Raw genomic sequence first — 19,787 nt, forward strand, 5'->3', positions numbered from 1 at the left:
GGTCTCGCTGCATGGGTCTCACCAGCAAGCCTGGGAGGAGGAACCAGCCCTGCAGCAGGAATGCACAACTCCAGCCAAAACATGCCGTTCCTTGTAAAAAAGCGATCATGTGGAAAACAGCAGCTAATGAAGAGGTCTGTCTTCTGCACAAAGAAGGAATGGATAAAACAGACCATACGCTTAGGTGAAGGAATTGTTTTTGTTGTAAAATCTCCTTCATAACGTCTCCTAAGTGAAAACCAACCCCAAAGCATGCAGACGCTGCTGGAAACAACAACCCTTTCCACTCACTACCGTTCTCCCTGCCACCAGTCCAGGGTGAGACAGCACAGGCTGCAATATAAAGACCATGGTATCCCAAAGGAACATAAGGAGTGCTCTGTAACATACCTGAGACCAGACATTGTAATGGTCTTTTCAGCCTTGAAAAAAAAAAAAAAAAAAAAATATCTGTAAAACTTGCTCAATAAATTCTATTACTGTGAAGTTACTGACCACAGTTTGCTGTGCTGCTGCCTCTCACAGCCCGAGCTGGTCCCTTGAGAAGGTCTGTGCTCGGGACGACTCCAGCGTTCAGTGACTTGAACCTAAAATTGATCAACACCTAATCCTGGCAACCCATGGAAGTGCACTGAAGGCTTTGGCCACGGCAGCTTTCCCTGCCCTGCATCTCGAGTACAACCGTTTGCACCCCAGCCTCCTGGGAAATGCTGCAAAAGCACTCTGGCAGCACTGTCGAGGAAAGCCAGCTTTTCCAGGGCAAGAACCTGCTGCCTGTGCCCAGCTGCCCGGGGTGGGCCTGGTCCAGTCCCTTTGGTATCAAAGGATGAGTCCGAAGCAGGCACAAGACACAAACGGTCCAGGCTCAGGGGCACTAACCTTGCCACCTCATTTTCCATGGATCTGGATCAGCTAACTTCTCTTGCTCAGACCTGGTGCCAGCAGGGATTTGAAGTCCTGATGTGCTGCTGCGGCACCAAGGTCCTTCTGGGGGTGGCAGCAGCAGAAGCAAAGGCAAGATGGGGCTGGGAGAGAAAGCCAGAGGTACTGGCAGGGCTCTCCAGCAGCCGGAGTAAAGCCTGCCCTAACAGGCACACCAGAGCAGGCACAGCGTGGCCATTACACAGGCTCGCAGTGCCATTAACTCACTTTTCAGCTGGCAGGAAAAGGCACCCGATAGCTCAGCAAGACCTGCAGCCCCCCCTGAAGACAGACACAGTCCCTCTTCATCCCCCCTCTTGATCCCTTGCAGGTGGAGAGTAGCCAAAGGCATAGGCAGGATGATTTTTGTCCTTTCCACTGCGTGCATGATCTTAAACCAGGCTACACTTCAGGAGGAAAAACCCAGCTTGGCTTTCTGGTTCCCACCTGGGGAGACCAGGGCCCACAGAGGGGAAAAAGCCCTATTTATATTCCAGCTGGGCAAGCAGAGCTTGTAATCACATCCAACCCTCCAGCCTGCTGTGCTCACTTTTAATCCCCCTCTCTGCATGAAGCAGCACCACCACTCAGGTGGAAACTGTGTACGAGGTACTGAGGGCGGGTTCAAAAGAGGAAGCTGGGACATGGCACTGAGAATTCTCTGGGGCACCATTTCCCCTCTCCAACATTACTTCAGACACACGCTAAGCAGGACAATCCTTCTCTCATCAGATAAGAGACAGCAAAAAGAGAACCAGGAGAGCCTAGTCCCGAGCTCAGGGCTGGAAGGAACGAGGGTCCCAAAAATAAATGCCACCGACACCTGAGACCACGGTTGGATAGAGTCAAAATGCAGCAGTCCCACCCACAGATGGAGGAGCTCAGCTCCTGTTTAGTCCAGCACAGGGGCCCCTACACCCCAGTGCATCTGTCTGGGAACAGCCCCCACCCCGCCAGATCACAGGAATGCAAAAGGGGCTGGCATTTGGGATCACAACCACCACATCAAGGTGAAGGGCTCTGAATACGAGATGGGCTTGTTCGCCCTGGACTGGTTTCAGGAGAGCTGTCATTCTCCTGCTGTGTCTTTTATATCATTGGGCATTAGTTGGGCTTTACACACAGTGCTTCTTGCTTTTGGTTAAGAAAACACTGAAACAGCCCTTTCCTAGTGACTCCCGGCAGTGGAGAGCTGTGAACATCCTCCAGAACACTATGAAGACGTACAGGAACTCCACATGTACAGTCAAAAATAGGTTTACTGGAATGTCTTTAGTCACAGCTGTAAGCAGCAATACTGAAAACACTGAGCTTGTGCATTCCCATGGCAGGACCAGAAAGTCTTCTGGATTGTAAAACCTAATTATTTCTTTTTTTCTCCCTTTTTTTTTTTTGAACAAGAGAGAAACAACACCCTTGCAGTTCTCCACAGAAGGGTCAGTTCCCTGTAGCATAATGGTATGTTTCTCTTCAGACATTTTTCCCCTCCTTTGCTCCAATGAAAGGACAGAGTCCCCTCTGCCTTCCACAACACGCAGCGGGGAACTGCTCAAATGCTACTATTATTATTATTACAACTCAACCATATATACAGATAAACTATAGTGGCAAGTAGCCAGCTCCAAACCAGAGACCCAGAATTCCACAAAACAGGCGGTTTGGGAACTGAATCTTCTGTTATAAAAAAGTCTGACAGCCAGAGCAGGTACTCGACCAAAAAAAAGGGTCATTTGGCAGTTCTTAAAACGCTCTGTTAGAACTGGCTACTTGCTGCTGCCTCCTCGCTCCTTGGAGAAAAACAACTTCAAAGCTATATACAGATATCTCACTTAAATTACACAGCAGTTTGGTTATCCCAGAGCCAGCTCCGCCGAAGCCTCCAGCTGCCCCGTCAGGTATGGTACTTCAGGACTATGGGTACTGGAAAACACAAAGAAACAAGCTCTCAGCCACACCCCTTTGCATGCAACATCGATCCCTGCCAGAGAGATCCCCCCTGTTTCTGTAGTGACAAACATCAAGCAGCTGCGAGGCAAAGTGTGTTTCCAAGCTCAAGCTAATGCAATCTGCTGCCTGCACACACACACGACAACATTTCCTGCCACCTTCATCTCCTTCCAGCTTCCCAAAATTAAACCAGATGGGATTTTCCATCAGTGTCTCTCTCTCTACAACGCTCCTACCCTGCTGCCAGCTCTGCCTCTCCCGCTGCAGGCTGCGTGTCAGCCGGACAACAGGCCACAGGGGTTTTGCCGAAGTAAAAAGAATAGAGCTGCCCCCGGCCATGGTCAGTGGGAGGAAAACACGCCGGAGCCTGTGGCACGGAAGAGCTGCGCTGGCCATGCTGGGCTGCTTGGATCCCTGGAGCATGTCATTCTGCAGGCAGGGGGCTGAATTACTACTTCTGCCTGGAAGAAATACGCTCTGGTCGTTATTACCTGTTTGGTAGGAAAAGCGGTGACATCTCTGCTCTGGGGAGCTCCAGAGAGACCAGGAAGGGCAGGGGAAGGGACCAACGGCAAAGCCGCAACAGCTACTTGCTGAAAATTAAGCAGCCCAGCAGCTTTGGGGAGGAGCATTTGCAGGGAGCAGGCCCATTGCAAGATAGTTGATATATGTGGAGAGGCCTTTGGAAGACATTGCTCTAGTCTGAAACTCTTCCATCTACTCCCACCAGCCTGAGGATCAGTCGGTGCCAACCCTGAATTGATACAACGTTGGCAGGGCAACGTTGGCTTTTTTTGGCCACAGTCAGTAGGACTTGGTTTGAGCCTGCTCCTCTGCGTGCACATTTAAGCCTTGCAGAAGAGCAGCGTGGTGTGGGCTACGGGCACCACTTACGACAGCTTAAGGCAGAGTGGGGCCCGACGGAGCGGCTCAGGTGCTCTCCCTCAGGGACAAGAGCACCACGGTGTCACTCAGTGTGGAGTGCCACAAATATTTCAATGCCAGACATGGCTGGGGTGACCTGGAGCTACTCACCAATGATCACGAGCAGGAGAATGATCGTCACCAGCGCTATGATCGCCTTCATCTGCAAGGGGAGCACAGAGGCATGTTACACGGGGTGCCACGTGTAGCTGCTTCGACCTGAAAGGAGGCCTTTGCCTTCCAGCATCTTTTCAGCTAGAAAGCAGGCCTTCTCCATCCCCTCCCAGGGTGGGGGCAGGTAACGACCCTTTCACAAACCCGCCCATGCCTGTTTCTGTTGTTGCTCACCTTGCAGCCTCGCCACCACATCTGTCTCCGAAGCTGCTTGGCTCTGTTGCTAAAAGCTGTTGCATTGTCTGATAAACTTTCTATTGAAGGAAAGAAAAGAGGCGATTCAGCAGCCCGCGCACAGTCAGAGCATCCACTCTGACTCCGCTGAGTTTTAAGCAATAAACTCAGCATTAGGGGAAAAGACCCAACCACAGTGTGATTCACCAAAGCCACAGCAGATGCCAATGTGACGCCCTTCGCTAGAGCACACACAGACCTGCCGAGTCCCACTGAGCCCCCTTTGTACTGGCTGCCCTCTGAGGACAGGAATTTGCTCTGCAAGCCAGCAAGCGAGCAGACAGCTGAAGCGCTCAGGGCTGTTGGGAGACAGACCAATCTACCTTTGCTTGAAGGACGAACTAGATTACAGCACCCAAACGCCTCCAAACTAATGCCTCTGCGCAGAGCAGCAGAAGGTGAAGGCGAATGTCAGCAGAAAGTCAGATCTGCAGCCCAAGGCTGGGAAACACCACTCCCAGGAGGCACAGAAATACTCCCAGGTCTGTCATTAGGCGCTTTCTGAACTGACACCAGGTAACCTGGCCCAGCAATGGGAAGAGATGTGGGGAACAGGCCGGCAGAGCGGCATTTAGCATCGTACCTGATTTATCCTGCAGGTCATCCAGCCGCTCGCCTCTTTCAATCACCTTCGTGATGTTCTCCTGCATAACATCGATGACTTCGTCCACCTGGTTCTGGACACTAGAGTGGACAAAAGGCAGTGTGAGGAGCAGAAGCAAGCACCACCGCTGCATTGCAGCACCAGCCCTTGCTCAGAGTCGCCCATGCTGACACGGTCCAGGAGCTCACCGACAAAAATCAAAGGGGACTACAGTGGAGGGAGGCTGATGGGATGCCGAGAAAGCCAGAGGCATGGCATTGCCTGGGGCGGGTCACTGGCAATCCCAGGAAGGGTGAGGGAACACAAGGGGCTCAAAGAGAGCACTGAGAAGTCAGCAGAAGTGGGGCACCCTCCGTAACACCTTTAACACACAAATGCAGTAAGAAAAGGCACAAATTGCTGTTGGTGGGCACCTCTGCTGCAGAAGAGCTCACAAAGGGAAAAAAAAATATATATAAAAACTGCACCTTATCTTTCCAGATCTCATAGAACCTCACACCGCATCTTTGCTAAATAACTCGGGGTGAAATCAAAGCAAGGTGCACTCCCCCCTTCAGGAACTGAGTTGCTAAATGAAACCCACTCTGCCAGGGGCATCAAGAGGACAGTAAAGAAATGGCTGATATGAACTAAACCAAGTTATTATAATCCATCTTCTCACAGGTTACGCAACTCTGTGGGTAGTCGCTTCAGTGAACAGTAGCCTAAATCACACCCGCAGGGTTATTATAAATGCATTTATTCACTCCATAAAAAAGCCACATTGGTAAGAGAGAAAAATTCTCCTGGTGGAAAAATACTGCTACATTCTGGTTTGTATTTTGGAGCTAATACACTTTTATTTTCCTGGAGATAGAAATAAGAAATTTCTTGGGGCCCTAGGGAGACAATACATTGTTTGAGACATACCGTTCCCAGAAAGTAAGTGGCAACAGCAATGTCTTGGAGACAACGCTACACACAGGGCAACAAAACAGAAATAGCTCCAGGCCACTCACTCTGCATAAGTATTAGGTTTGACGACTTCAGTTGCATTGATTAAAAACATTTAAGCACTTTAAACATATCGAAATGCATCCAGCATTTCCCAAATATTCAGCACGAATAGGCCACTTCAGCAGCTCTCCACGTTACCAGAAACACAAGCCTCCTATTAACAGTCCACCACCGGTGTCCCCAAAGGGAAGAAGGGTTGCTACCACTTCATCATTTGCGCCTGCTTAGCACCCACACTTTCCTGCTCCCCAAATTATCCAGTCACATCATCTTCCTCTTTGGACGCATGCAAAACCCTCTCCTCCCCACTGCCATCTCACAGACGCAAACGTTCAAAGATGTTATTTGCCAAATCAGAGTTTTTACAGCAGCAGCACCAGACCCAACTCCACCGCTTAGGGAGCCACCATCCAGCACCTAAGCTCAGAGCACTTGGCGAGACAGGACAGCACATCCTCCACCACGGCCCAGGAAGCCAGCGCCAAGGGAGACCCAGAGCAGCTTGTCCAAGGCCAGTCAACAGGGCGCTGCAAAACCAGAAACAGGGCCCCATCCTAGCCACCATGCCTCTAATTAGAGGCATAGGTTCACATGGACCTATTTCTCCTGTCTCCCTACCAGCTACGTGCCTCTTGCCGAGCAAACATTAGTGCTGAGACGTGCACATGAGGAGCAGCTGCAACAAGCAATAGTGGTTGCAATGGAAAAGCGTATGCCTTGATCCTTATCGTTCCAAAAACGGGCAAGGAATGTCATTAAAAGAAAAGGCTTTTTTCTCCCCAAAAATCTCTAGAAAGAGCTCCAGATCTTTGAAGATGAAGGGGCTTCCCATATCTTAGCACTTCAGGTCAGGCTCTGTAGCACCACTGCACTGCAGCTTCCAGAGCTGGAACAGCCAGGCAACCCCTCCGAAGCCAATTCCTGACTCAACAGCCCTCATATGGCACATGCTGGACTCCAGCAGTGCACGTAAAAACTCGCTTTTTTTAGGATACCACAAGAAAGGAACCAGCATCTCTCTGCACCCACCTACACCGCGCAGTAGCAGCCGCCTGCTAGGAGTTTCTTATCTGGAGGGGAAAGGCATAGATAATCCTCAAACGCCTCTCAGCAGGAACCTGCCCCATGCCCACGAGCCTGTTTTGATCCACCATTTGTTTTACAAGGTATGAGGCGAGTGGCAGAGCTGCCACCATTGGGAAAGCACAGAAGGTGGCACAGAGGACGGAGGCAGACGCTGCCTGGGAAACACGTGGTGGCACCTTGCGGAGCAAAGTGTCCACCCCACACAGGACACGGGCAGCCCCGTGGCCCTTCCTTGGGGCAGCAGGTGAGGACGTGAGGAGGAGGCGTGCTCTGCGAGGGGGTTTCCTTACCTCGGCACAACAGACAAGTCCCAGCTCAGAGCTGCCAGCAACGCTGCTATAGCTTGCGGTGAGAGAGGAGAAGCAGAAACATCTGCTATCCCAGATGAGCCAACTTGGCAAAAACTCTAAGGCCTTAAACATCACTTTCAGAGGCAGAACACTACATTTGCAGTACGTAAATGTTTCTGAAATAATTTACTGGCTTCAAAATAAAGAGATTTCCTCCCACAACAGATTTGTAACCAAGTCATCTTGGTACAACTAACAAGCAGGAGCACGCAAGGTTACAATGCATCTAGGAACATGCAGCGCAACGCAATGCCACCTGTATCCCCACCAGTACAGGTCAGAGCCTGGAGAGAGGCTGCTGCAGTCCCAGGACACCCCAAAGCATTCAAGGCAGAGTGGGCAGGTATGTAACTTCAAGCTGCTCTGCTGCGTACCAGCATTTGGGAGACACCTGTGGAGCACAGACCCCCACTGCCCAAGTTGCATCTCAGCATCCCACCTCTTTTCACCTGAGCTGCTGGCGAAACGCTGCATGCCTTTCCTACCTGGCCGTAGCCTGGGCATGCTGTTAGCCATCCCCAGGAGAACAAAACATTTCACAGTTGGGAAAACGAGGCACAGAGAAATCAAGGCTTAAACTCTCGCAAATGTTAAGGTGTTTAACTCCCATGGAACACAGGCACATTTGAGCAGCCCAATACCTTTTGGTATCTGATGTAAAAGAGAACCCTGGAAAAAAAAAAAAACCAGGAAGGAAGAGACAGAGCCAGGGAATGCAACTTTGATCTCCACACAGTGCCTGAACCAGACCTTAAGGCAGTCCTTGCTTTCTGCTCTCTCCCACCCATCACTGCTGCAAGAGATGCCTCTCCAAGAGCGGGCTGAAAGATGCCCAGCCTATGCATTAGCCCTGCAGTTTCAGAGCAAATTCAATAATTCCCACTAGTTTGGCGTGCTTGACGTTGGAAACTCAAGTCGCATCAAGAAGAAAATATTTTCTTGTTTTATTTGGCATGAGAGAATGAATCCTCTAATACGAAGCATATTTCCTGTTAGGGAGCTATTGGCTTTTGACACATACATTTCATGTGCTTCACTCCTGCCAGATTTCCAAGAGAAATAAAGTAGAGTAAATACCTGCCAGGAAAGGGAGCAAGACAAAAGCATATAACATGTCTCCCATGACCCTCCTTCTTACTAATTATTGAAAATACGATGCTTTTAACAAGGACAGCAAGTGTACACCGTCAAAGCAACAACAAGACACCCAACAGCGCTTAGTTTGGTTTAGGCTCCTCATTTCTTGTGCTTTGCCGGGTCCAGAGTGGGAGGAATAAGCCTTTCCATTTTGGCCACACTGGGTTAGCTACTGAAAAACTCCTTGGGCTGGTCACGGTGTTGGGCTAACAACAGTGCTGCATTCTTCAGACATTGTAAACAGGCTGTGCACGCACCATGGGGTGTGCTGCTCAAGGCTGCTTCTTGTCTCCAAGTCGGCTGTTTACAGCCAGCATGACACACTCCTATTTTCCACCCCAGCGATATTAATAGTGCTGTGTATTTTGGTGCAAATTACACCCAAACACCCCTCGTTGTGGCAATAACCCAGGGAAGAGGGAACAGGATGGAGAGCCAAGCCAGATGGACAGGAGGCAGGAGGCCAGCACAGCGCAGCGCTCCCCGAGGCACGGCGCTCTGCAGAGGGGCTGCCCGGCAGACAGCTCTGCTGTACTCAGCAACGGGGTATCAGCGCTGAACCGTGCCACAAATCCCTAAGCTGCTGTTCCATCACAACAGCGAGGAAGACAGCAGTCTATGCTGTGCCCTGAAGCCTTTCAGTCCTTGAAAGGATTATACCCAACAACGATGCCTGATGATATGGTCTTGGTATCACCTCCAAATGAAAGCCTGGAATACGGGTGGGGTCCACTGCACGTCCAGCCACCTGCAACGAGCAGCCAGGCTCTGGGAAGCTGCTGTCAACTCTTGCCTTCAAACCATTCCCCAAACGCTCCCCCTCCTCGGGACATAATTTGGGGCTTGCAGCCAGACAGAGCCACTGGGGCCAAGCCCTGGGGCCGAGGATGCTGGCTACCCCCGGCAGTGCAACAGAGGAACCACAAGGGACCAAAACTTGGCTCCCAGGGAACCACAACAGTATGCTGAGCCTCATCACCAGCACAAGCAGGAACCTGAATCCAGCAGCACAGTCCTCTGAAAGCAGAAACATCAGCAGTGAAGGAAGTCAAGCAGCACAGAAAAGGGGGGGATTTTGGTAATGTTTTTGAAAAGATGACCTGTGATGACAGGCTCCTGTTCTACATAAAAGAAACCCAGGCAGAAGATGAACGTCTCACCTTCCACCGTAAAGGCACTAAGAGCTCTCTCGGCGCGCATTCAGGACTTCTCACAAAGCCTGGAAGCAAAGGCAGTGCTCTCTTACCTGTTCTTTGTAACTTTGGGGAAAAGCTTGTTAAAAGCTACCTTTCAGCTCCAGCCCACCCCAGGGACGGGGACGTCTCAGAGGGAGCCTAAGAGACCCCATGTGGCCACTTAATTACGGGGGAAGAGTCCACCCCAGCCAAGCAGCTGTTCGGACAACAGAGCCTGAACTTCCAGATACATCAGGACAAAACACAGCACTGAGGGCACTGTGACACTTTCTCCTGCCACTATTGCTGGCTCTAACTCATCTCTCTCCCCTACGAGGTTTGCAGTGTTCCCTACCATCTCTTTCTTCAGCTGACCCAGCCTTGAGGGTCTCTGCTGCCAAAATCTCCACCCTGACCCAAGCCCCTTCGTGGCCAAGGACAACTAGGAAAAGTTTCCAGTCTTGCCCCTCACATTCAACATGTTCCTCATCTTTGCTCCCATGATCCCATCACTTTTTCCTCTACCCAATCCTCCATCCAGTTTCCTTCTACGCCTATCTTCACACCTCGTTCCTCCAGCCCCGTACAGCTACAGTCTCTCTAGCTTTGCCCAGTTACGCCTCAGCTGTCCAAATGCTCAAATTCCTCCTTAAAATGTCTTTTCCTTACAGTGTTTCAGCAGCAACCCAACCCTCTTTTTCCTCCTCTGTTGAAACAAGAACAGACTGCATCATTACGAGACCAGGCATCAATCCATCCAGCACAAGGGCTGGTCTGATCAGAAACTTAATAATAAGCTCCACGACAAAAAAGTGACAACTGCACCCTGGAAGTGCTTATTAAACAAAGCAATCAACATTGATGAGAGCGGAAAATAGATACTATTTTATAATAGATGCTGTAGGTACTAGATAGGTGTAGCCACTTACCACCCCAAGGGACATATTCCATACCAGGTCCACTAGACAGGCAATCTCTGGCAATGCGCAAGCCTCATGTGTGTTGGGCATTAGTCACATCACACCTATGAACCCACCAGCTCCTGGGTGAATTCTTCTTTCATTTTTCTTCCCCTTCACAGCTGCGGTGGTATCCTCTACCTAAGCCCTTGCTCCCTCCTGCCTGTCCAAGACAGTAGGGAGAGAAGAGCTCCCGTTTTCTCCCCGCCACGCAGGGAAGGCAGAAGACACTCTGTAATTCCTTTCCAGCAGAGGAGGATGAAGGGGTAGATGTGCTCCCCTCTCCACCTTTTTATGGGGGCAGGATCCCACTCATAAAACCAATGCTCATCCTTCTCACTCACTCTAGATCAGCCTGGCCCTGCCCTAGAAGGGAGGCTTTATCCACACTGGCTTACTCTAAGGACCAGTGCGCCTCTACCAACAGCGTCCTCACACCCTGGAGGGAGCAGAGATCCCCTGAAAACTCAGGGCGCAGTGACCGACCTGCTGCCTCTTGTGTAACTCAAGTGCACTTCGCCCCTCAAGGTAACGTGGCAAGCAGGCACACAAGCAAGCGCTGCCTAATGCTGATGTTGGCAATGAGTCATCTCAGAGCTGCACTGGCTTCTTCCCGGCATGAAAAAAGTCCGTAACGAACGGCAACGCTCAGGGTGCACACAAGACAACCCAGTCTGAATAACGCCCGGTCATCAGTCCCCGCACAGATCTCTGTTCTGGCTCCATGGAGGTCAGCAAAGGAAACAGTGCAACACAAACCAGGGGTCTGTGAATATCCTCCCCCCTGCCACTTTCCATTAAGTACCACCATTGCATCCCTCATAGGAAAGGGCAGGACAAACTGGAGCCCAGAACAAGCATCGTGCAGGAAATGACTCAATGGGAGAAGGATCCAGAGCATTCACCCCTTCCTTCTTGCTCTAATACAGTCAATAATCCTCCTCCACCTGTAATGGCTTCCTGTTTGTCCAGCTGCTTTGACCCACTGAGTCACTGCTCATCTCCAGGTCACCTGTATCAGGTTTTTATCTGGAGAAGAAGAGGCCAGAGGACTAGCCGCTGCCCAAAAAACATGGTCCTGGCGTGCTCCTGACCACTTGCTTTCTTGAAACATTGAGGAGCAAGTTACAGGATGAAGAAAAAAGCAATGAAACAATAAAAAAAGGTGCTAGCGAAGGTTAAAATTCAGGGTTAATGCTCTAGAAAAAGAGCCTCATAAAAGCATGGAGCAGGGCATCACCGGAATACAGCAAGGGCTTTAGAAACTCCACTAAGCTACTGTGATACAATCCTATCCCTTCGCCTCTGTCAATGCACAATTTCTTGATAGTGTGAATCAAATTTGAAATTTCCCTTAGCTGTGGACCCGTAGGGTAGGAAACGTCAATTAGAAGACAGAAAGCACAAGCCATGTTCATATTCAGAACTACACAGAACTACTCCAGTAAGACAGCAGCAGGAGCTCACAGTGCCAAAATAAAATATTATCCGTGCGACACTGAGGAAGAACAACTTACTGCCTGATCTTGTCATTCCTGGGTCCAAATCTTGGTCCAGAAGGCCCTCTCCTGCAGGCAGAAAAGAGAGCAATCAGGATGGAAGATGCAATGAAAACATGTATCTAAACCAAAGACTCAAAGACAGAACCAGAGCCTTGTGGATGGAGGACTGTTCTCATGCCTCCCATCAGCCCCTCCCATGTCTTAGGATATGTGGGCACCCCACTCTTATACAGGTCACACCTATTAAGTCTCAATTCATGCTCGATGCCATGGCTCCAGGAGACCATCTCAAAGGAATCAAAAGTTTTGATTCCCAAGCCCCCACCTATGTGGCAGGGAGCAGCTTTTGGTATTCAACACCTCCAGTCTTGGAGATGTAGGCAGCTAAGACATCACATTCCCTACAGCAGCCGTTTAGAAACTCACAAGAAAAAGTCTTCCTCTTCATCTGAATCTTCCTCCAACAGGTTCCTCTGCAAACACAGAAAAAAACCAAACCACCTCATCAATAAGCAACCCCCATTTCACACACACAGTTCCAGACCTTAGGATGCAGTCAGCATCCTCCGACTGCAGGTTATGCGCGAGCCCTCCTTTGTAGAGCGTCAATGGTACTTTTTAGGTGTCTGGAGTTGCGCTGTTTCTCTCTGCTTGTGAGAGGGGGCCGAGCTGGACGTCTCTGTGCCGCTGTTATCACCTCGGCAGTGTTTGCTAGCTCTGTACAGCACAGACCAATGCATAGCTCTGCAGCTCTGACTTGGGACAACTCGCACCTCTGCCACTGAGCCAAACTACATTTGCATCAATGGTCAGTTGCCTGCACAGGTTCAGCTCCCAGTTCTAGGGATCAGTACAACTCCCTGCGACGCAGAAGCAACCAGTGCGTCAGCATGTTGAGCCCTGCCTTGGAAAGCAGCAGGGAGAGCCCCTGCGCAGGCCAGCTGTGGAAGGAAGGCTCTCTCTGCTCAAGGGACGATCCCCAGCGCTGCACTCAGTCAATGGCAGCTGCTCAAAAAAATGTCAGCATCGCCTACAGCCACCCTGGGGTATCCCATCCACGTGGGAAGTCAGATCCACTCCCAGTTTGGAGGACGTGGTTTCTCCAGCCATCTGATGGCAGCAGCTGTAAAAAGGATGACTGCACGGCACGTCCAGGGGGGTCGGCCCCTCCAAACCCCCAACTAAGGCAAAGGCTACGGCCGGGCTGGAAAGCAGTGCGGTCTGGTAGCTCCTCTGCTTCACACCAAATGGCTCCTCCTGGGCTCGGATTTGCTGCTCTGCTACACCCCATCAGACGATCCAAAGGCTGATTTTTAAGAGCCCACAATCCCACTTAAGCCTGAAAGTTTAGGACAAAGACGTTACTAGAGTTCATTTCTCGTATCAAGGCAGCATGGATTTTCCGCCGAGGGCTCCCAGTAACATACACTTAAGATCAAAAATAATCAAGAGGGAGAAATGGCACGCTAAACATGTGGGCCAGTGAACACATCAGATGGCCCCTACAGTACCAACTGCTGCTGCTTCTCCTGTGCATAAATTTGGGCTCCCACCTGCAAGCGCAGTGCTCTTATTTTGAAGCTTACCTGCATTTCCATCCTTGTCACATTTGCTCAATCGACTTAAGCAACCCGCGAGACCACGCAATAGTTTCAGCCATCGCCTCCCTCAAGGGATGAGCGAACCGCTCTTGGCAACACGGGGTCCTCATCTCGCTGACAGCTATCGTGAGCTGCAGCAACATTTTAGACTACAGTCTAAACTCAGTTTTAGCACAGTATGACCCCAGGACAAACACATCACGATAAATCCACTTTGTCTAAAAGAGGCAACTACAGTACTTTGACCCGTATTCGAAGCCTGAAACATCAGGGGACCTTGGTGACAGGAGAAAAATTCAGCTGTAAAGCACAGGGTAACTTCACACAAGTCCTTCAGCCAGCTACGTGGGGAGGAGAGCCGCGACGTGCCCAGGCCAAGCTCTGCGGAGAGGCAGGAGGCTGGAGCACACTGTGGCCTCACGGCCATAGACGCAGCCTAAAGGAACTGGAACGGGTTCTCCAGACAGCCGCATCCCCTAACGGGGTTTGCTTTAAAATACACAGATCAGGTTTGCTGCACTGACGGTTCCCTCGCTAGCTAAACGTGGCTATCAGCAGCGACACGGCTCTGGCCCCCGTGGCTGAAGGCCGTGGCGGCACGAGTCCCTTCGGCAAAGGGAGCCGTAACTTACCTCGCACCGGCCCGGTGGCTACCGGCACAGCACCCCGGCGCCGTAAGAGCCCGCTACGGCACCGTTACGGCCACCGGCACCGGAGGGAGAGGCCGCCCCCCCCCCCCCCCAGCACTCACCCGCTCGCTCTTCACCGAGCCCGTCACCTCGTCGTCGTTCAGGTGCCGCTTGAATTTCGGAGGCATGGTCTCTGCCCGCGGGAGAGGCGGCTCCGCGCCCGGGAGGAGAAGCCTGGAGGGGAGGCGCAGGGAGGGGCCGCCTCACCCCGCTGCCCGCCGCCCCGACCGCGCCTCCCCCGGCCGCCCCTCGCCGGGGCCCGGGAAGGCGGGTGGCGGGGAGCCCCCGCACCGGTGGGCCCGGAGGGGTGGGGGGAGAGGGGGAAGGACGAGGCGGCCCCGGGTCGGGGGGATGCGGTGGCCCCGGGGGAAGGGGGACGCAAGGGCAGCCGGTGATCGGGACCCGCGCTTTCGCCCAGCCCCGCCGTTCCAGTCCGGCCCTGCGGTGCCCCGGGGGCCGCCGGCGAGCAGAGCCGGTGCCCAGACAGAGGCACCCCGCCCCCCCCCCCCCGCCCCGCTCACCGGGCTCCGCTCCGGGCCGGGCCGGCGGGAAATGGCCGGTGCGCCGGCGAGTCAGCTGTCCCATCGACCGCCTCGGCGCTCCGCCCGCCGCGCCGAGCGCCGAGCTACCGATGCCGGGGCGGGCCGAGGGCGGGGAAGGGGCGGGCCCGGGCCGGGGCGGCGGGGGCGGCCGGGCCGGGAGCGGGGTGGCTCGGGGGCTCGGGGGCCCGGGGGCTGGCGGCGCTCCCGGCTCGGCCCCGCCCGGGGGGGGCCCGGCCGCCTCGGCCCCCGGCGTCGCCCCTGGCACGCGGCCCCGGCAGCAAAGCCGCTGGCGGCCAGCGCGGGCTGCCGGAGCCCGGCCAGCGGCCTCGGGGAAGCCGCGGGGGGAGCGCCCGCCGCCGCCGGGCGACAGCCGCCGCCGCAGGCATCTGGAAGGTTCCGGCTCGCCCGCCCCCCGCCGCCGCCCCGACCCTCTCCCCGCCGCCCTCCCGCCCTATAAATGCGGTCGGCAGCGCCCGGCGTGCGGCGGAGCGGAGGCGGCGAGGGCCGGGAGCCATGCTGGGGGCCTGGCTGCTGCTCTGGGGGGGCCTGGCCCTGGGCTGCCGCGGCGAGGCGGCCTCTCTCCGGCGGGCCGACGACAGCGCCGGCCGCTGCACCTACTCCTTCACGGTGGCCAGCCCCGTCGAGGCCGCCTGCCCCGACGCCGGCGGCGTGCCGGAGCTGCGGGCCGAGCTGGCCGCCCTGGCCGCCCGCCTGAGCCGGCTGGAGAGCCGGGAGCGGGGCGCGGGGGGCTCGGGGCCGCGAGGAGCCGAGGCGGGGGCGGTGCGGGACCCCCAGGCGCCGGCCCCGGCCGCTCGGCTGGAGGCCGCCTACGGCGAGCTGCTGCGGGCCAAGGCGCGGCTGGAGGAGGAGAAGGGGCGGCTGGAGCGGGAGAAAGAGGAGCTGGGAAGGCGGCTGGAGAGCAGCGCCCAGGAGCTCAGCCGGCTGCGGGCCACCCGCTGCCCCTCCGGCGGAGAGGGGCCCGGCCGCGACGCCCTGCGTGCCCCCGGCAAAGGTGAGTGCCGGGGCCCGGGACCCCTCGGCGTCCCCGCCGCCGCCCCCGCTCCTGGGGAGCCTGGTGGGCTCAGCCCTACCAGGCAGTCGCAGCCCGTTGCCCCGAACCCCCTCCCCGTCCCTAAAGCAGGGCTGCAGCCGGAGCCCTCCTCATCCCATCGCCCGCCCCGCAGCAGAGGGGGACCGCGCTAAGCCGGGGGGTTAGGAGTTTCCCCCGAGGAGCGCTAAACCCTGCACCTGGGGGGCATCGGCAGCTGCAGAGCAGGGTCCCCATCAGCGGGTCACAGATGTCCCCCGCTGCAGTGGGAGGGGGCACTGGACTCCCGATCGAGGCATTGGCGTTTTGGGGGGCAACGGTCTGGTGTGGAGCCCCCCGAGAGCAGCGAGGGCAGGTGTGGCGGTGAGGGGGGGCTGGCTTGGCCCCTGCTCACCCTGCGCCTGGCCCCGCCACAGCCCCCCGCTGGGACCCGCAGCCCCTCGCCTACCAGGAGCTGCAGTCGGAGAGGACGGAGGTTCCCGCATCCCGGCTGCTGGAGGAGACCGCGCTCGGCCGTCCGGGAAGCGAGGACTCTGGTACTGCCACCGGCATGGCTGGCCAGCCCCATGCTCTGCTGCTCACAGATACCGCTTGGCCCTCCCAAAGGGCTCACTGGGGGCCGCCTCTGAGCAATAACCCCTTTCTCTCTCCCCTCCTGTCCCCGAGCAGGCTGTGGCGAGCTGGTGTGGGTGGGGGAGCCCGTCGTCTTTGGCCGGGCAGAGTCCATCACCGGCAAGTACGGCGTGTGGATGAAGGACCCTGAGCCCGTGTCGCCCTTCACGCGGGAGACCACCTGGCGCGTGGATGCGGTGGGCACGGAGGTCCGTCAACTCTACCAGTACGAGGCAGCCGAGCAGCTGGCCCAGGGCTACCCCGCCAAGGTGCATATCCTGCCGCGGCCCCTGGAGAGCACGGGGGCCGTCGTCTACCGCGGCGGGCTCTTCTTCCAGCCCCGCCGCTCCCCCGCCGTGGCCCGCTACGACCTGCGGGGAGAGGCCATCACGGCTGAGAAGGAGATCCCTGGCGCTGGCTACCACGGGCAGTACCCGTACTCCTGGGGGGGCTACACCGACATCGACCTGGCGGTGGACGAGACGGGGCTCTGGGTGATCTACAGCACCGAGAAGGCCAGGGGTGCCATTGTCCTCTCCAAGCTGGACCCTGAGACGCTGGAGATCCAGCGGACCTGGGAGACCAACATCCGCAAGCGAGGGGTGGCCAACTCCTTCGTCATCTGCGGCACCCTCTACACCGTCAGCAGCTACTCGGCACCCAACGCCACCATCAACTTCGCCTACGACACAGCCTCCGGCACCAGGCGGGCCCTCAGCATCCCCTTCGAGAACCGCTTCCGCTACCTCAGCATGGTGGACTACAACCCCGCCGAGCGGCAGCTCTTCGCCTGGGACAGCTTCAACATGGTCACTTACCCCGTCCGCCTCTCCCGGCCGTGAGCTGGGACTGGGGACGCGCTGGCTCAGCCCCCGCAAACCCTGTGCACGCCTCAGCACCCTGCTTTGCTCCCCAGCTCCCCCCCGGCGCAGCCAGGAGCGTCGGCTCAGACGGCTCCAGGCGATGGTGGGGGGCCGCACGCTGACCAGCCGTGCTGCGATGGGGCTACAAACGTCCCCGCTGGCACCTCTGGCAACATCCCGTCATGCTTGAGTGCAGCGGAGGGAAATTAAGTGTTTCTCTGGAGCCTGGTAGAGCCAGCGAAACGCCTCTCCCTGGCCTCTGCAGGTGTTGTTGGATGGGCTGCAGTGGTAACCAGCCCTGAGCTGCTGCAGCACCTTCCAGGAGCTCCCAGCCCAGCCACCCCAAACGCGGAGCAGGGAGGGCTCAGGCACAGCGAAGGCTGGGCAGGGCAGGCGGTGGAGGTGGGGAGAGGCTGCTCGGGAGGGTCCCACCTAAAAATAAATGCTTTCCCTGGTTGCAAGCAGCCATCCCCTCTGCAGGGCTGGGGTTTGTGTTTCCAGGCTCCAGCTGAGCATGAGCACCGCTGCTGCCCCCCAGACCGCCCCAGCAGCAGCAGTTCCAGTGAGGCCTCCCCCAGCCTCGCTGAGGAGAGCGGTGTTCGCCCACCAACAGCAGGCCCGCAGAGCCGAGCTCCCCATGCATCCCATGCTGCCAGTGCCTGGGGGCATCCCGGAGCTCAGCCGCCTCCAAAAAATCATCCAGCGGGATCAAAAGCAGCAGCGAATATGGACGCTCATTGCACAAGCCTTATTTTATTGGGGGAAAAAAGAAGCAGCCAAGAGAGCAGTGGTGAGGAGTGCTGGCAGAGCATCCTGCAGCCGAGCGGCCCCTTGGCACGCTCAGCCCCTCGGCCGCGCGCTTCGGCTTTACAGCCATGCCCGGCCACTGATGCGACACGGCAGCTACGGCCCCGCCTGGCCGGCAGCGCTCCCCAGGCCAGGCCAAAACACGCTGTTTTAACTATTTATTGTAGAAAGTTTGTAGGAGGCTTTTTCTTCCCCTCGACCCCTCCCTGGCAGACGGGGCAGCAGCAGCCGCATCCCCCGGGGGATGCACAGGGTCCTGGCGTAATAAACATTGCCGACCGCCGCTGCCGTGCACCTCGTCTTTCCAAGCCCGGGTTTTCCTGGGGGTTTGGTGGGCTGGTCCTCGCGGGGTGCCGCAAGCTGTGCCCCAAGGTGCCGCCTTCCCCCCCTCCCGATGGGGGTCCCGGAGCCTCGGCCAGCTGGGCGCTGCAGGAGGAGGAGCAGGCGGGTCTGCGCTGAGCTGGGCACCCTGGTCCCAGCGCAGGGAGAGGGCACCCGCTGTGACCAGCCACAGCTGCTGCAAGAAACCAGTGGTGTGTTACAGGCTCTCTGGGCCTCAGAAACCACGGGTGTGTAGTCCTGCCTCAGGGAGCAGCCTTGGCCCCCGCAGCGTCCTTCTGTCCTGCTGCAAAAACCCACCCGGGACGGGCGGTTGTCTGGGCCCTGCTGCAGAGAAACAAGGCAAACGCCAGGGCAAGATCCAGGGCAGCAAAGCTGGGGAATGAAGGCACCTATGGGGGTCACCCAGGAGGAGACAGGGGCTGTCATGTACCCGCTGGGGCTGGGAAGAGGGAGGCAGGCAGCCGGCAGCCCCTGCCTGCGCAGCACTGACCCAACCCAGCCAGGGGCAGCCACCCACCCGATGCACAGAAAACCTGCTGCTGAGGGTGGGAGAATGGCATTTCTGTCCCAAAACAGGGCGGGAGGCGAGGCTGGAGCCTCCCTTTGCCCCGCAGCTCCCTGGAGGCGCAGGTCGAGCCCCAGCACGGAAGCGAGGGCTTGTGCAGAGGCCTCCGGGGAGCAGCAGCACCGAAGGCTTCTCAGTGAGCAGAGCCACCGAGGGCAGGCAGCCCCAGCCCTTCCCACCTCCCCGCTCTCTGCCAGTGCTGGGGCTTCTGGGGCTGGGAAGTCCATCACTTAATTGACTAAAAAAAAAAAAAAAAAAAAAAGACGACAAGCCAACGTACACAGGATTTCCAGAAAGCTGGGCTGGAGCCGAACAGCCCTTGAATACGCAGCCTTACTTAGCAGGCTTTGGAAAACAAGCCCGGACAGTCCCTCCCCTCCCGCATCCCAGCGAGAAGCCAGCCTGAGCCGAGGGGGGTTGCTGGATCCGGCCCCAGTCACATTCACCCCCTTCTGCTCTTGCCCTTGAGAAAAGCTACAGCCTTCTCACAGACTGAATGTTATTAAGAAAGAAAAAAAAGTGAAATCCCCAAACAAAATAGTTCCCTAATTTATGGGAGGTTCAGCACAATTATTTGTGATGACCAGGGTCCCAGAAAAGAGATTACACACCAAATCCCACGCAGATTAAAAAAGCAGGATCTGTTCCAGCGTAAGCGGCCAGCAGCAAGTTATCTGGTTAAGTGTCATAAAAATATTAAATGAACTGG

The 19,787-nt window shown here is 55.9% G+C and overlaps 2 protein-coding genes across 4 annotated transcripts; one reads left to right on the top strand and one right to left on the bottom strand.

Annotated features, from left to right (window-relative positions):
* Positions 1 to 2,162: 2,162 nt before the first annotated feature.
* Positions 2,163 to 14,943, bottom strand: VAMP4 (vesicle associated membrane protein 4). Of its 2 annotated transcripts, XM_087731440.1 has the most exons (8): positions 14,821 to 14,943; positions 14,362 to 14,473; positions 12,436 to 12,482; positions 12,025 to 12,075; positions 4,784 to 4,884; positions 4,141 to 4,220; positions 3,904 to 3,955; positions 2,163 to 2,841 (listed from the first exon to the last, which is right to left on the bottom strand). In XM_087731440.1, the coding sequence occupies exons 2-8, from the start codon at positions 14,425 to 14,427 to the stop codon at positions 2,813 to 2,815; spliced, it is 426 nt and encodes a 141-aa protein (XP_087587566.1). In that variant the 5' UTR covers positions 14,428 to 14,473; positions 14,821 to 14,943; the 3' UTR covers positions 2,163 to 2,812. The 2 variants fall into 2 exon arrangements, with proteins under 2 accessions (XP_087587566.1, XP_087587567.1); XM_087731441.1 differs by lacking the exon at positions 14,821 to 14,943 and having other exon boundaries at positions 14,362 to 14,813.
* A 62-nt stretch (positions 14,944 to 15,005) lies between these two features.
* Positions 15,006 to 18,454, top strand: MYOC (myocilin). 2 transcript variants are annotated; one of them, XM_087734485.1, is made up of 3 exons: positions 15,010 to 15,853; positions 16,306 to 16,425; positions 16,559 to 18,454. In XM_087734485.1, the coding sequence occupies exons 1-3, from the start codon at positions 15,355 to 15,357 to the stop codon at positions 17,341 to 17,343; spliced, it is 1,404 nt and encodes a 467-aa protein (XP_087590611.1). In that variant the 5' UTR covers positions 15,010 to 15,354; the 3' UTR covers positions 17,344 to 18,454. The 2 variants fall into 2 exon arrangements, with proteins under 2 accessions (XP_087590612.1, XP_087590611.1); XM_087734486.1 differs by lacking the exon at positions 16,306 to 16,425 and having other exon boundaries at positions 15,006 to 15,853.
* Positions 18,455 to 19,787: the final 1,333 nt, after the last annotated feature.

This window comes from Nipponia nippon, unplaced genomic scaffold (assembly GCF_047370975.1).
Source record: "Nipponia nippon isolate SJK-2023a ecotype South Korea unplaced genomic scaffold, ASM4737097v1 scaffold_5, whole genome shotgun sequence".
Lineage (NCBI taxonomy): Eukaryota > Metazoa > Chordata > Aves > Pelecaniformes > Threskiornithidae > Nipponia > Nipponia nippon.

Bases quoted from the DNA above. Each gene is read 5' to 3' on its own strand.
- MYOC (XM_087734485.1), top strand. From the start codon at position 15,355: ATGCTGGGGGCCTGGCTGCTGCTCTGGGGGGGCCTGGCCCTGGGCTGC. The intron at 15,854-16,305 runs GTGAGTGCCGGG...GCCCCGCCACAG, and splicing joins CCTGCGTGCCCCCGGCAAAG to CCCCCCGCTGGGACCCGCAG. The intron at 16,426-16,558 runs GTACTGCCACCG...GTCCCCGAGCAG, and splicing joins TCCGGGAAGCGAGGACTCTG to GCTGTGGCGAGCTGGTGTGG.
- VAMP4 (XM_087731440.1), bottom strand. From the start codon at position 14,427: ATGCCTCCGAAATTCAAGCGGCACCTGAACGACGACGAGGTGACGGGC. The intron at 12,483-14,361 runs GTGAGTGCTGGG...CTGTGTTTGCAG, and splicing joins GCTCGGTGAAGAGCGAGCGG to AGGAACCTGTTGGAGGAAGA. The intron at 12,076-12,435 runs GTGAGTTTCTAA...TTCTGCCTGCAG, and splicing joins GAAGAGGAAGACTTTTTCTT to GAGAGGGCCTTCTGGACCAA.